At 33.5% G+C, this 17,243-nt stretch overlaps 1 protein-coding gene across 12 annotated transcripts in view; it reads left to right on the forward strand.

Moving 5' to 3' along the window:
• Nucleotides 1-17,243, forward strand: part of KCNT2 (potassium sodium-activated channel subfamily T member 2) — a 361,485-nt gene that overhangs the window by 330,119 nt on the left and 14,123 nt on the right. For 8 of the 12 annotated variants that reach the window (XM_040453583.1, XM_040453585.1, XM_040453587.1 and 5 more), the window contains one exon: nt 5,370-5,670. In XM_040453583.1, the coding sequence (XP_040309517.1) occupies nt 5,370-5,670 (301 nt within the window). Of the gene's footprint in view, nt 1-5,369; nt 5,671-7,051; nt 7,237-8,083; nt 8,133-17,243 lie in introns of all 12 variants that reach the window. The other 4 variants (XR_005784134.1, XR_005784135.1, XM_040453589.1 and 1 more) reach the window with 4 other exon arrangements.

The following is a 17,243-nucleotide window of genomic DNA, read 5'->3' on the forward strand; positions in this document are numbered from 1 at the left end:
GAACTTTTTTAAATACAAAGAAATGTCCATGAGACCCCAGATCACTAGCCAAGGTGCATATGGATTAAATTCAGATGATCTCTGAAGTATTCGTATACTTTAACCTTCCTTTAAATTTTTTTTATGTTTATTTATTTTTGAGAGGGAGAGATGGAGTGTGAGCAGGGGAGGGGCAGAGAGAGAGAGAGAGAGAGAGAGAGAGAGAGACCCAGAATCCGAAGCAGGCTCCAGGCTCCGAGCTGTCAGTACAGAGCCCTCTGTGGGTCTCAAACTCAGGAAAGGTGAGATCATGACCTGAGCCAAAGTCAGTTGCCTAACCGACTGAGCCACCCAGGCGCTCCTAACCTTCCTTTAATGGAAAACATTAGATAGGAATTCTTTTATAAAGTGTTAAACTAACATATCTTTAGTGATTTCATTTTCCTCAGTTTTCTTTAACAACAATTCAGGATGTCTTCAATCATAAATCACATAGCACAGTTTAAGTCTATTTTAAAGCCTATAAAACTATTCTTAAGGGAGTCATGAATCTAGATTACAAACACTCACTTTCAAACTATTGGGTGAATTGATTTATTTTAAAATACCACTTTGTTCCACAGATTGCTCAGTAACCTTATGACATGAATAACTTCAACCAAAAAAATCGAGAGGAAGTTGAACTGAGTCACTTTGGGGTGTGTGTGTGTGTGTGTGTGTGTGTGTGTGTGTGTGTGTGCATGTGCATGTGTTTGTGTGTGTAGAGTGTGGAAAAGAATGTTTGATATATATTGTGATTCTGACACTTTCTACCTTTCTGAAAACAATGAAACTAATTAAGCTGTTTTAGGCATAAGAAACATTTTCTGCCAATTCTCACTCTTGTGAAAAAATATTTGTAGGCTTTTTAAAAGCCATATTAAGTTTGATCAATATTTGGAAAATAATATAATTTTTAAAAATAATAATGTTTTAAATTTATATGAAAACTGTCGATTAGCCATATGAATTTTTCATTTCCTTATTGAACTATATAAATATGTTCCCAGAAGCATTTCATAAAAAATATGTGTTAGTCCATTCAAGTTGTTATAGTAAATTACCACAGGCTCTGGGTAGCGTATACACAACAGAAATTGATTGTTCACAGCTCAGGAGGCTGGAAGTGGGAGATGAGGGTGGTAACATGGTCTGGTGAAGGCCCCCTTCTGATCACAGACATCTCATTGGCTAATTCCAGGGCAGAAGAGGCTAAGCATCTCTCTGAGGTCTTTTTACTAAAGGCAGTAATCCCATTCATGAGGGCTCAACACTTACAACCTAATCATCTTCTGAAGACTTCACTTACTAATACCATCACTTTTGGGGCTTAAGATTTTAACAAAGAAACTTTGAGGGGATATAACATTCAGATCAGACCATAGCAATAGCAATATGAAAATGTCTTTTTTCATTCTTGTAAACATTAGTATTAAATCTTGATTTTCATGTTAGTAATTATGTTAGTCTTCTGATAGTAAAAGTACAAAAATCTCACACCAGAGTCCTCCCGTTATTCATAGAAATAATAAAGAATAAGTTCTAGAAGCAGTGCAGAGCAATAAATCTCCCCTTCCACTTAAATACTTGTTCTCTTCTTCAGATTCACAAAACTTTAACCAAGGAATCTTTATGCCCAAGGAATCTTTGTTTACAACACCTTGATTTCTTGTAAAGTACAGCCACTGATAGAGAAAACTACATCAGAAATATGAGTCATTCCTGTCTTTTTCATACCCATTTCTCACTTTTATATAACCCTTCATAATTATTTCTTCCTCTTGTCTCCCTTTTACTGTCTTTTCATACCAGATCATGAACCATAATATTAACTAATATTCAGTGAGCATTTTCTGAGACAGGCACTATATTGTGCACTTTTCAAGTATTATCTCTTAGGTCTCAGAAAAACACTGTGGGCAAAGTAAAACTATAATTACCACTTTTCATATAGGGAAATGGGCGTAATCTTAGAGAGTTTAAATTACATAACCACGAATGCAGAGCTGGTAAATGGTGAAACATGTATTTAAACCCAGGTCTATCTGATGGCAGTGGTCTTGCTTTTAAGCAGTCTGTCACTCTGACTCTAAATTCAGGAAAAAGTCCTACGATCAAGGCACTTCTTCATCTCCCAGCACCACACTGTTTCCACTAGATTATGGTGTGTCATGTTAAAAACACAATAGAGGTAATCCAGATGATGAGATGGCAGCAAGAAAGTATATTTATAAATGGACTTAAAACTTTTTTTAAACATTTATTTATTTTTGAGAGACAGAGACAGAACATGAGTGGGGAAGGGGCAGAGAGAGAGGGAGACACAGAACCCGAAGTAGGCTCCAGTCTCTGAGCTGTCAGCCCAGAGCTCAACGTGGGCCTAAACCCATGAACTATGAGATCATGAGTTGAGCCGAAGTCAGAAGATTAATTGACTGAGCAACCCAGGTGCCCCTAAATGGACCTTTTTAAAAAGCACACAGGTGTACACACACATATTTGCTACCCAGGAATAGAAAAACTAATGTTTATTTCCAGTGTAATTGTTATTGTCAATAATTATTCCAACTAGGATGTGTTATTATTATGTAGAAAATTATAGTTGGCACATATTTTCTTTTTACATTGGTGTGTTATAGGAATTTGCACAACATTTCAATGAGGTAGAAGATGGTTATTATTATTCTCATTTTACATAGTGGTTAAAGCAGATTTGTTGTAGGAACAAAGCTAGGAAATATCCAAAATATCATTCAAACTTGTGATCTTAATACATAAAATTCAGTGTACTTTTCATTATGTCATATTGGAAATATGGGAGAAAAACCTGCAAATTTCAAACACACAAGGAACAATCTATGTGTTGTCAGGTTCAAATTTCTTAAAATTAATCTTCAAATCCTTCAAATTCCTTTTTTCTGTACTTAAAGTGAAATATACAAAGAAATGATACTTATTTTATTGAATAATTGACAAAAAGGCCTTGTGATCCCTATGGATTTTCTTTATAAATCATGCCATTCCTTTTTTTTTTTTTTTTTAAGTTTTTTTTTCAACATTTATTTATTTTTGGGACAGAGAGAGACAGAGCATGAACAGGGGAGGGGCAGAGAGAGAGGGAGACACAGAATCGGAAACAGGCTCCAGGCTCTGAGCCATCAGCCCAGAGCCCGACGCGGGGTTCGAACTCCCGGACCGCGAGATCGTGACCTGGCTGAAGTCGGACACTTAACCGACTGCGCCACCCAGGCGCCCCTCATGCCATTCCTTTCTTACGAAAATTCAAAACAATGATGAACAGGGTATTCAGTAATTTTAGCTTATACATACATAGGCTTCAGTTCATGTTTTAGGTGTTTGCTTGATACATTCCCTGGTATATATAACTAAGAAAAATCATTTGCAAAGACAGATAGGGTTTCATCCTCTACTTGAATTATGGGACTGGCAAGGTTACTATTTCCACACATTTGTAGGAAATCAAACTATTACTCACAGGGACTTTTGACTAGAAAGATCACTTCAAATAAATTTAAGATTAACAAAACCCTGCAAGCCAAAATGTCTAAATCTGTATGTTTTCATTTTTGCTACAAAGTACATATAAACTGAATCTACTGAACAAAGATTGGTATTATTTAATGATGGTAGATATTACTCAAGGGCTTATGTATTTTACTTCCACAGAAGAGGGTTTACAGTATATTATCAAGTAGGTGAGACTAGAGGAAGTTAAGACTCATAAAGGTATCCATGATTGCAAAACCAGGCAGCATCCAAATTTTATTACTTCCAATTTAAATTCTGTGTCTCAAATAAGTTTTCTAAAAACACTAAAATAAAATTTTCTCTTGTGGAGATTTGAAAGTTAAAACAAATTATTTTTAATATCGCTCACTGTTTTGAAACAGAAATGTGGATGAATATTTAAATTTTTTCATTGAATTTAAGTGTGAGGTAATGTCATAGCTTGCCACTAGGAATTGTATGGAAGGCATTGACTGAGACTTGGTAACTTACATTCACTTTTAAAGCGTTTTATTGGATCTACCTCTTGACCTTACTTAAATTGGTCATTAAACGGTATTACTTTGAAACCCAGCAAAACATGAATGATAGAGCTAAAGTTCAAACTTCCATGCATAGAAGGGAAACACAGTTAGCAGATTCATGAGTATTGCCCTTATGTACAGTACAATTTAGGAAACTGTTCATTTGCATATGCATCCTTTTAGAAGGTAAGACCTTCAGCTTTGATCCATGTTGCATTTCGTTTAAATTCCTGGTATGAAAAGCAACATTTTCAAACAGGAAGCTTTTATTTATTAAGGGCCTACAATCAAAGGAAAGCTTCTTACTTTAAAAATCAGATTTAGTAGTAAAAAAGTAAATCAAAATACACTTTCTGAGTTTGTTTATTGTTTTTGCTTCCAATGGAGAATAGCCTGATTTAAATTTTATTTATGATTCTGGAGTACATTTGTGAAATATTAATATTTACAACAGATTTTCACTTAGAATACTGAGAACAGTTCCTGAAATACATTTTAATATTTTAATCAGAAAAAGGTTTATGTCATGAATAGTTAATGCATGAACTAATTAAAAAGTGGTTTTGTTTTCTTCTGGGTCATGTGAGTAAATTAAAAAAAATCACACTTTACAAAGTTCATTCCAATGCCATTTTGAGAAAGAGCAATAATTTAAAAATCTTTTAAAATATTATGAATTCCAAAAGTAAAACAACTTGCATTATATTTATTTAAATTTCATGTGAAATGCCTGTAGTAGATTTGGAAAAGTTCATTACATTGACTTTATTTGAATAAAATTTTAAAATATTTTTTTGTGGGGTGACTGGGTTGCTCAGTCGTTTGGGTGACCAACTTCGGCTCAGGTCATGATCTCACGGTTCATGAGTTCGACCCCCTGTGTTGGGCTCTGTGCTGACAGCTCAGAGCCTGGAGCCTGCTTTGGATCTGTGTCTCCCTCTCTCTCTGCCCCTCCCCTGCTTGTGCTCTGTCTCTCTCTGTCTCTCAAAAAAATAAATGTTAAAAAAAATTTTTTTAAATAAGATATTTTTTTTGTTTGTGTCTCCAAACAACTCTATGCTAGTAGGGTTATATTGAAGATGCAAAGATATCTGGTTCATATATAAGTTCAAAAGAAGTATTCTCAAATAATATTTTTGGTGGTAACAAAATGTACTCAATGATCAAGATTTTGCTCTTTCTGGGGAAAGACTCCTGAGATATATAATTATACCAAGATATTAGCAAAAGATATCAGCTTACCTCCAGGTTACAATTATCCCTAAAATATCTAATTATCCATATCCATTTCCTTTACAGTCTCAAATATCTATCAGTGTAGAAGAGTGGGAAGACACCAAAGACTGCAAAGAACAAGGTCATCACCGAAGCAACCACCGCAACTCAACATCCAGCGACCAGTCAGACCATCCCTTGCTGCGGAGAAAGAGCATGCAGTGGGCCCGAAGACTGAGCAGAAAAGGTCCAAAACACTCTGGTAAAACAGCTGAGAAAATAACCCAGCAGCGACTGAACCTCTACAGGAGGTCAGAAAGACAAGAGCTTGCTGAACTTGTGAATAATAGAATGAAACACTTGGGTCTTTCTACAGCGGGATATGGTATGCTCTTTAAAAGTATTGTGTGATATGGACTTGTGATTTCTTGCCATGGTTGTTGTATAGCTGGTTCACATTTAGTAAGTTAAGAATCACATTTTTTTCACAGGCCAATTTGAAATAACTACTGGCATATATCTAATATAGAAAATTATGATGACAGCCAAAGTAAATGCAAAAAATGTTAAGTATTTGCATAGTTCTTTAGGCACTCTGCTGAACCTGTTACATAAATTATCTTAATTTTATTTTTCACCAAAACTCTTCCATTTTAGAGATAAGGAAACTTAGACAATAACTTGCTAATTAGCTTGTTAATAGTGTGGCTGAGATTTATAACCTGTTCTGTCAGGTTCTTACACATGCACACGCGTGCACATGCACACACACACATACCACATCTTATTCTAGGATCTGGGATAAAATGAATTTGAGGCATGGGCAAGCAACTAAATGTAGCAGTCACAGATGAACTGAAATGTCTCTATAAAATTTGTTTAGTTTCTTGTGGTCCAGGAACAAAAGTCTCCAAAAGCTTTAATTTGAAGCTCAAACTGTACTTGATATATAGTATAGATCTGTATCAATTATTATTATTTCCTATGTTGATCTGTGACTGCAGTATAGATCAAAAGGCACAGCTGAAATAAAAAACAAAGATAATTTAAAAATACATTGTTTACTGGCCTATGAATTTTATTAAAAAAAAATTGTCACACTTCAGAGTAAAGCCAAATGATAAATAAAATGGTGTTGTTATAAATATAACTTGGGTAAATCAGAAGCTAAGATAATGTAAGTATTATGCAGGTTAAGGATAAAACGGAATGCACTCTATATTTGCCCCCAAAGTCTCAACTTGAAACAGTGTACTGTACGTAGGGAGAAAGTTTAGTTGTTGAATTAGTTAGAGTTTAAAAGAAGTTAGCCTGTGTTTCTCTAAACATATTTACCGAGTACCAACTCTGTGCCAGGAACTATGCTAGGTGCTTTATGTGTATTTTTCATTACTCTTCATAACCCTGATTGGATAGGTGTCCCGTTTTACCCTAAGAATTTGAAGCTCAGAGCTTAAAGACCTTGCTCAAGGACATACAGTTGAAATGTATTGGAGTCAGGATTCCATATGTAATTGAAACAATTATTTTTTACTTAAGTGTAGTACAGACTCATCCATGACCAATAATTTTAATATAATCACACAAGGTCTTACATTAAGAAATAAATTAGAAGAAAAATTTATCTTCTTTTTAAAAATTATATGAATAGCTCTTTGCTAATTTGATGACACTAAGTATGATTGTATTTCGTATAGAACTATAGTCCTATATTTGTGTGTACTTTTGTTAGTTATTATTCAGCTACTCTTTCTTTTTTTGGAAAGTTCTAGTAAATGATTGTTCATCCAAGTTCCAGCTGTGTTTCATGAACATTATAACCCAAGGCTGGTCCTGTAAGCAGTGTGGCAGATAACAGTTTGACTCTAAGAGACACAAAAATGCATGAACTGGCTGCATGGGAGAATCATCAGGGAACATATTATGTTTTTGCTAATGAAACTTCTATCAGGTACCTTGCATTTAGTTATTATCTGTGTTGTGTTTTTTTTATATAAATTTGTTAATTTAATTCTCACACTAACTCTTACAGAAAGGAAGAATGGATATTGTCCACCTTTTTTTTTTTTTTTTGCTCTCTTTTCCTTTTTATTTCTTCTTCTCTCTGTCCATTTTAACCATCTATCCATCCATAGATCCATCAGTCCTTTCTAAAACCACGTGTTGGACACCTTTAACAGCATAAAGATTATGAAAATAGGACTTGAGATTTAATACATCATGGACTTACTAAACTTCTCCATGTGTTCCTAACTCATAATAATTCATCCATGCAACAGATATTATTGGTCTGTACTGGGAATAGACTAATGACCTGTTGAGATAGGACTTCTGCATTTATTACTTATATTTTAGAAGCCAATAGATTTATCAGATTATTTAACTCCTCCAAGCCATTTTTTTTAATCACTGTGAAATGGAAATAATAATACCCATCTCATAAGTGTCTTGTGAGGGACAAATGGGATAATCAGTAATGTCCTTAGCTCAGAACTGGCATTCAATTAATACCACAAATCTTCCATATATCTATTTAAGTACTGTATGTATATCTGTGTTTTATACATAAAAGGAGTAAGTTGTGGTTTTTTTGCCCACCTCAAAAAACAAAACAAAATAAAAACAAAAACAAAAACAAGTTTTGCACCCTCAGAGGCAATATTGCCTCCATTGAGGATGTATGCTTTAAACCAGTTATTATTTTGCATGTTTGCCTTCCTTCCTTGAGAGAAAGGGAATGTCTTACTCATCTTTTCATCTTTGTATCCCCAACATATTACACATTTCCTGACACATAGGAACCCAGTAACTGCACATTGAATGCGTGAACAAATGGAATGCTTACAGGTGAGAAAACAGGGTCTCAAATATAAATGATTTCCTAGCCTACTAGACACTCAAGTCAGTACTTTAAGACTTTTGACTCTATGTCTATTTATGTTTCCACTATACCACGTTCTTTGTACATATTGTTAGTATTTTATGGTGATTTACAGTTGAAAAACATTTTTACATACTTAAAAAAATGCATGATGATTAATTTAACCACAAGTCATAATCTGCTTTTTTTCTGAGTTAGGTCTGGCGTGCTCTAAAAGAATGAATAGATTACTTTTGACCTTTTGGATATGAGACATAAAGGAGAGGGAAATGGAAGAGTCAAAAGATGACTTCTGAGGGTTCTTATTTGAACATTAAGTGTATGGTGGTGACATTCACTGAGCTTAGAAAAAGAAGACAAATATGTTGGGGTAAAGATACTAAATTTAACTCAGTGCCTAAAAGACTTTCAGTAGGTGATGCTGTAAAAGAAGCTGAATTTCTGCTATTGGGTGTCAGAAAAAGAAATGAGATGTTATGTAGACTTGAGACTGTATATGTTGATAGAGCATTTGGATTTTAATTAAAGTCATAGGAGTAGATGAAATAACCTCTGATGAAGGGCTATTCTATTAGAACTTTGGAAAAAACTTGTATTTTTCAGAAATGTTAAGGGAAGGAATATTTTTTAAAAACAAGAGACTGAAATGTCTATAACTGAATTGCCCAAAAGATGTGCCATATTACAGTAGTATGCTATCAGTTTATTACATGGTTTATCATGACACTGATCCTTTATACTTTCAGAAAGCCCTGTGGGACCTGGGGTGGTTAGAGGCACTCCTCAGGCTGGTTACTTCCAGCCATAAGCAATTTTGTCTGTTATCCCAATGCGAGTGCAAATATCATTTCTTCTGTGTTCTATGATGTGAAAAATGTTGGAAAGCATTGGGCTGAGAAATAGGAAGCAATATTAATAATGCCAAAGAGTATTGTTGAGTATAGTGATAAGTCATTGATGGACCGTGGTGAAAGTTGTATCAGTTAAGTGGCATGCGTACAAGTCAAATTTGAGTAGCTTGAGGAACGATGTGAGGTAAGGATTTGAATATAGTGGATATAAATATATTAGGGACCCCAAGGTATTGAAAATGTAATCTATCTCATTGTTCCACCATCTATTGCTTCTCTTGCCAAAATCATATTACAGTAAAAGATAAATGTGGGAACTCTGCTTCTTTTGTCCACGTTCCATCCAGCAGGTAAGAAGGAGATACCAGAGAACAAAGAGTGGTCTTTTCAGTTAAAACATATTATCAAATAATTCCACACACCATTTCTATTATGTTCATTGGAAAAGAATATGGCTTATTTTTGATGGCCCAAACCTAACATTAAAGAAGACAAGAAGAAAGACTATTTAGAGACAACTATCTGTCTGCCACAGTAGATATTTTTTAAGAATTTTCATTGTGAAGGAAAGGTGAGAATACGGAGCTAACTGCATGGGAAAGTGGTGAGGGGAGAGAGACTGTTTTGAAGATCAGGGAGATGGGAGCATGTTTATTAAGATTGAGCCATTAGTGAAGAAGTTGGAAATACAGGAAAAAGATCATAGTTGGAACGCTTAGCTTAGATATTTGGAAATGAGCTTAGATATTTCAAAATATTTGTTTTAAATGCAGTAAATTTGTAAGTATTTTGACAGGAAGGTGAGTAACATTTTATGTGATGTTACATAGTATACATTATGTGGCCAATATTATTTTCTAAATCTAAAAATTCAATTCTGGAACACATCTGACCCTATGGATTTGGGAGATGGAATTTGAGGACGTGTATATTTTGGAAAAATAGCTGAAGTGAAAAATCACAAATTCTGCTTGCTTTCCATTGAATTTTGGGGGGAAATTTCAATATAATTTTTAAAACTTCACCTCAAAGTTCATGGCATTGTATACTAGCTAGCCATGTGTTTTTAGGCCAAGTTACTATCTTCCTGAAAATCATGTTTTTTTAACCATCAAACAAGGATAATAAAGCTTTCCTAAAGGGATGTGGTATAAAATAATAAAATGTATGTGCAAAAAAATAATCTATAAACTATACAGCAAATATGAATCATTATAATTTTATGTTCATAACTAGCCTTATTCTTCAACAATATATTTAGAATGGCTCTCGCACTCACAAAAAATTATTCTTTCCAACTATTGACAGATTCTTGATGATTAGCCACAGAATGGCACACACTATTAAGTATAAATTGGCAAGCAACTCTTCCTAGTGTGACTGCTCCTACAGGTGCTAGCCGGTTTTGACATGGATTGTTGTAAGTTTCGTACTGTTACTAAAAGATGAAACCCCAAGGGAGGAAAAGAAAGAAATTCTTTTCAGTAACAAAGAGATAAGTACTAGTTAGACACTGGCTTTTATTACATCTACCAGAAAGTCTTAGTTTCCTTCTAAAGTAAATTTATAATTGCCCAAAATAATGAACAGATTAGACAAAATATTGTTTTAATAGCCAATTTAGAGACTCAATTGTTAATTATTCTCCTTCTTATGGGAAAGAAATAAGCAAAATTAACAAAAAGATCGTTATTCCCACCCAAGTTACAATAGACAAGGTGGTGGTAGAAGGAGGAGGAGCAGTACTAAGAGGAGGAGGAGTAGTAATAATAGCAATCATGAATTTCTCATACTCTTTTATAAATCAATGATCATTTTTATATAAGCTTTTAACAAAAAATTTCCCAAAATCTTAATCCAAAAATCAGGTACCTAATTTAGTACAAAATTATTTACAAATTTATCCTAAAAAAAATTACCAAGAAAGGAAAAAGCTCCATAGATAGGTATTTCTTATGGAATGTTTTGCAACATTTAGTACTTAGGAGGAATAATGTTAGTATCTGAAGTCACTGTAACAACTTCATCAACACTTTAGTATTTCAAAAGAAATTGGTACTAAATTTTTATTGTTTTTGAAATGTATTATTTAGCTTTTTCCAATACAAATGAATACAATAATATTGATATATACAGTCAATATGCTCCCGGTATAGATTCCCAGAATATGGATGATTTTATGTTACTCTGTATTTCCAGAACTGATTCATTCTCATGAAGAGTCAGTCAGAAATAGAAGAATACATAGATGTGCTTGTTTTATGTTAATCTCATTGTACATATAGAATATTAATAGAAAAATATCAAACTCAATGCTTTTCTTAATAGATAAAGTAATGAAGCTTTCAAAGGGCATAATTGATGAGGTGATAATGATTTCTGGTAAATGAAAATATCTGAGCAATGAACTTTTCATATATCCCTAAATTGAAACTATACAGTTTTTCTTCATGGAGTTGTAACATGTCCTTCTCAGGACATTAATTTTTCAATAATATCAATATTTTTACATAATTTAACACTGCAGTCAACTTAATTGCACTTAAGTATACATATATTTTATCATTATGACTAGAAATTCAAATGCTGTGTTTTATGTGTGTGTAAGAAAAATGTGGCCAATTTGAATAGTGGCCAATTTGAATAAACGAAATATTTTTTACCATTAAGAAAAACTGTCGGTTGAATGAACTTTTTACTCAGCATATTATTGACAGAGCAAAGAATGGCTACGTGAAAGCATTAAAACAACAAAAAGAAACTTCCAATTATGATGACCATTTATGCTGTCAATTTAAATAACTAGAAAAAATATAAATCAATAGCGTGCAGACACTTGAACAAAAGAAATCATAACTCCGTTTCCTGAAAAAAGAGAATCAGATGGACCCAAGAGATGGAGATGGACCCAAAATAAAATATAGATGCATTTATATGACCTTTTCCAGTAGAAGAATCAGTCAACAGAAACAGGTCCAGAAAACCATAAATACTTAAGTAGTTTTTACAGTATCGTTTATATGTTCAACATTGTAGAGGAAAACAGAAGTATGATAAGGAAAGAAACTGAAGATTAAAAGAGACCATACTGAATTTCCTAGAGGTCAGAATTTATGATGCAGTATTAAAAATGAAATGTATGCTGAGTGGCATTAACATCAGAATATTGCAGAGGAAAATATCAATGAACATAAAGCCAAAGCAATAGACTATCCAAAATGCAGACTAGAGAGAGAGAGAAAAAAAAAACCTTGAAAAAATAGAATGTTACTTATGGTGCGATAGTATCATGTAGTCATGTAATTGGTGTCTCAGAAGGAAAGAAGGGAATGGATATTTGAAGAAATAATGACCAAAATTTTTCCAAAGTTGATGCAAACTATTCAAGATCTGAAGTTCAATGAAGCTTGAGCAGTATAACAAATACCATAATGCCAAGACACAGTGTACAAAATTGAAAAGCCAATGATAGAAGACTTCAAAAGGAGCCTGAGGAAAAAGACATTTTATAAATGAAGAACAAATACACTTGAATCTTGAACAACACAGGTTTGAACTGTGCAGGTCTACTTACACATATATTGTGTTCAGTATACACATCCAGTACTGTAAATTTATTTTCCTTATGATTTTCTCCAAAACATTTTTTCTTTAGCTTACTTTATTTCAAGAGTACAGTATATAATACCTATAACATACACATGTGTTAAGTGACTTTATTTATTGGTAAGGCTTTTAGTCAATAGTAGGATATCAGTAGTGAAGTTTGGGGGCAGTCATAGGTTACAAGCAGATTTTCTACTACATAGGGGGCTTGCAACCCTAACTCTTGCATTGTTCAAGGGTCAACTGTACAAGGATGACAGCAGACTTCTTGACAGAAACTTTGCAAACCAAGACACAATAGAGAAACATCACTGGAGTACTGAAAAAAAAATAGTGTACCTAAAACTTTAAATACAGTAAAAAGATATTTGTAAAATAAAAGCAAATAAAGACTATTGTAGACAAACAAAAGCTGAGAGAACTTGTCAGCAACAGATCTTCACAATGAAAATAAATGTTAAAGGAAGTTCTTAAGACAGAAGAGAATTGATGCCAGGTGAAAATTTAGATCTAAAAAGAAATGGTAGGGGTGCCTGGCTGGCTCAGTCAGAAGAAAATGTGACTCTTGATCTTGGGGTTGTAGGGTCTTAGGTTCAAGCCCCATATTGGGCATAGAGATTACTAAAAAAATAAACTTTTTTTTTAAAGAAAGATAAAAATAAATGGTAAATATGGGAAAATATAAAATATATGTTTTACCTCATAAATTTTGTTTAAGACAATGTACTATTTATAACAAACATTTTAAGGTTTATAGAATATATACAAGCAAACATGTATGGCAATAATAACTCAGATAATAGGAAAGGAGAAATATAACGTAGTCAGATTGTTATACTACATATGAAGTGGTATGTTATTTAAGCATAGCTACTGAGAAGTTAAAGCTGTACATTGTAAACCCTAGAGAAAGAAACAGCAAAGTACAGTACACCAGTGTTTGTTAAAAAAAAAAAGAAAAGAAAGAAAGAAAAAAAGAAAAGAAAAAGAAAGAAAAAAACAACCATCCTTGCTTGTTTGTATATTATCTATGACTACTTTTACTTTACAGTGTAAAAAGTTTAATAAATACAACAGAGATCGTATAGCCTGCAAAGCCTGAAATATTTACTATCTAGCCCTTTACAGGAAAACATTTGCCAAACTATGACCGGGAGAAAATAAAAATAATGAAATCGAAGAGATATAACTAACAACCAATAGTGCAAATGAATTGGAATGATTATAAGAAGAAATTTTTAAAATCTTAAAAACACAACTAGGAAGAAGGTAAATTAAACCTAATTATATTGATATTTATATTAAATATAAATGGACTAAACATTTCAGTTAAAAAGCAGAATTCATCAGATTAGATAAAAAAAAGGCAGGGTCCAACTCTGTATTGTCTAAGAAATGCACCTAAAATTTAAAGAAACAAATAGGTTAAAAGTAAAAGCATAAAAAATATATTTCTTGCAATCATAAATCCAAAGAATATTGAGTGGCTATATAAATATTAAAGTAGATCCATGCCATACCATGGATGCTTGACATTATGCAAACATTATGCAAAGAGGGGAAAAGCCATGCAGAAACACACTGCAGACTTCTAGAAAAGTGATTGTTTTTAGAAATAAGTGATTGCTAAGGGTTGGGGGAGTGAGAGGAACAACCGACAGCAAAGGGCAGGAGGGACTTTTTGTCATTATGGAAATGTTCTCTATCATAATTATGGTATAGCTTGCATTACTGTATGTATTTGTCTAGACTCCTCGTGCACTTGGAATTAGTGAATTTCATTTTTTGTTTAACAGCAAGTGTATGAGATAAAAGAACAATAGTGATTATCTTAAGATAACTTAAAGAATGTTTAAAATCATATAAGAAGTTTACAGTAAATTTAGTGTTATAGGTAAACCTATAACTATAGATGTGTGACCTCTATTCTGAAGACTGTATTTACATACTATACTGCTTCTCAGAAAATTGCTAAAAAGGTCTGTGAAGGAAAGGACTTGGCCTATCTTTTCATTGCTCTGTCCTCTGATTTAGAATTGTGACTGATCTAATCATAACCAGTTAACATTATTAAATGACTAAATTGAAGAACAAAATAATACATGTATGACAAATTATGATTATCAACTATCACAAAAGTGCCTCCTATAAGTCATATGAAAATAATACAGGGCAGCTGCAAAATTGGAAAACGTTATTTTTAGGTTGTGCAGATATTATGTTCAATACATTTTCTTCAGCCTCAGATATTGTTTCAGGTGAAGTATCTTTAAACCTAAAGCAGTGTGGTCAATTGTTAAAATGAAGAAAAAATATATAGTCTTTCCAAAATCTTTTAGATTTTCTGTGGTATATTTATTCTACTTTTTAAGACTATCAACTAGAGTCATAGTTTTAAATTTAGAAGTACTTCACCTGAAAACATACCTAACACATTTGAAAATGTAATTAATGTTCTACTTAAAAATAAGTGTACCTCTTCTCCTGACTTTGCAGACAACCTGTATCATTTTGACTCACATCACTTAATATAAAGTATCTGCTGTCAGAGTATTTTGAAAGAAACGAGCATTTATTGAGCAGCTCCCATTCACCAGGGACACAAAATTACTCTGAATTACTCAGTACTTGGTGGGGGTGGGAGAAGGGCACATGCAGTGGAAAAAGCATTTTAACAAAACAAAACGACTTTACACCATTGAAAAAATATGTTCTTAGAAGTATTATTCGCTTTTACTTCCATTAGTTTTGTTTTTGAATACCCTATCAATTTCAAAAATAATGATAAAATAGGGTTTTGTGTTTTGGTCTTTTAATATTTATAAAAGATAATAGATTTTAAAAGGTTAGGAAACATTGCATACTGCATTTTAAAAGGAAAATTGAGCCCAAAGTAATTAGTTTTGTGTCTGAAGCTAGTAAGTGATGGAGTGGCTCATGGCAGAGTTGGAACTGAACAATTTCTGAAACTTGGCTTTATATCATGCTGCTTGTTTTACTAATTATTTCATCTAATCTTCATTTCTTAGTGGTTTATATGAAGGGAGGTTACAAAAGTCCTGATTTTTATCTTATGTATCATAAAATAGTTCTAAATTATTGGAAGGTAATGAACATTGTTTAAAATAGAGGTAATTAAACAGAAAGATTATTTTATCCTTATCTCTAACCTTTTTTTCCCCTTAGAACTGGCAAATTCAGTAAATTAGACAAATGAGTTGTACTCATAAGCATAGCTTGGTATTAAACTAAAACAGATGAGCAAATTAAGTCAGCATTATAAAACTCGCCAGTTTTATAGTTGAATAACACATAATATGTTTAGAAGTTTAGAGGTGGGAAAAATGAAATCATCACTGGGTTATGCTACTACTGATTATTTGGATTATTGGACTATGTAGAAGAAATAAGCACTGTGCAACTGAGAGTATTTTCCTCAATGAGGTTTCTTGCAGTGACTGAAGAAAAACATACCCTCACTCTAATACATCAATTTCTTTGTCTTTGCTTTTTTCATCAGCATCCATATATGTTGTTGTATCTCTCCCATCTAAGACCATCTCAGTCTCTCCTTCCCTCCCTTATGGCTCCCATGGTTCCTACCCCTACTCTATCCCCACTTTTTCAGGCTCGCTATCCCCACTCTTTCAGGCTCACTAGCTATCTTTTCCTCCCTTCTTTCAAATTTCCTTCATTTCCATTGCTCCCAGGATACCATCATCTTTCACCTGGGCTTCTGCACTGTCTATCTACTCTTCTTGAGACCAGACTTGAGGCCCTAACGTCCATTTCCCACAAAGCAGCCAAGGAACATAATATAGTCAATAGGAAATTAGATCATACCACTAAATCTTCCACCCTAATAGCCCTTCTGGGTTTCCCATTGCTTTTAGAATAAAATTTGAGCTTCTGATGAACATCTATAAAGCCCTACGGGATCTGGTCCTAGCTTGACTTTTCAACATTGACCCCAGTTAATCTCCTTCTTGCTCACTTCAATCCAGGGCCTGTTTTCTGCAATTTAAACTCAACCATCTCAGTCTTTCCCATTGCTCTTCTCTTTGGACACTTTTCTCCCCCCTGTCTTTGTATGCTAACACCTTCATATTGCAATATCTATACAGTTATTATTTATAGGTTATGAAATGATTTTGCCTGCACAATAATAATAGGAAACCTTTATGTAGCACTTAATATAAATCAGACACTGATTCTAAGAACTAAACATTTATATTAATATATTAATTTTACATTATATTAGTTATTCATTTATAATTTAATTCTAACATTAACCTATGAGATAACACTATTGTTCGCCTCCCTTTTACAGGTGAGGAAATCGAGCACAAAAGATTAGAAGAAATTAAGTAATTTGCCTAAGGAGGCCTTAGCATGAGTAATTGAGAAAACTGGATTTCTTTCTTTCTCTTTTTAATTTTTATTTATTTTGAGAGACAGAGCACACAAGCAGGGGAGGAGCAAGAGAGAGAGAGACACAGAATCTGAAGCAGGCTCCAGGCTCAGAGCTGTCAGCACAGAGCCCAACATAGGGCTTGAACTCATGAGCTATGAGATCATGACCTTGAGCCCAAGTCAGACGCTCAACAGACTGAGCCACCC

Source organism: Herpailurus yagouaroundi, unplaced genomic scaffold, assembly GCF_014898765.1.
Source record: "Herpailurus yagouaroundi ecotype Mexico unplaced genomic scaffold, PumYag 209, whole genome shotgun sequence".
NCBI classification, from domain to species: Eukaryota; Metazoa; Chordata; class Mammalia; order Carnivora; family Felidae; genus Herpailurus; species Herpailurus yagouaroundi.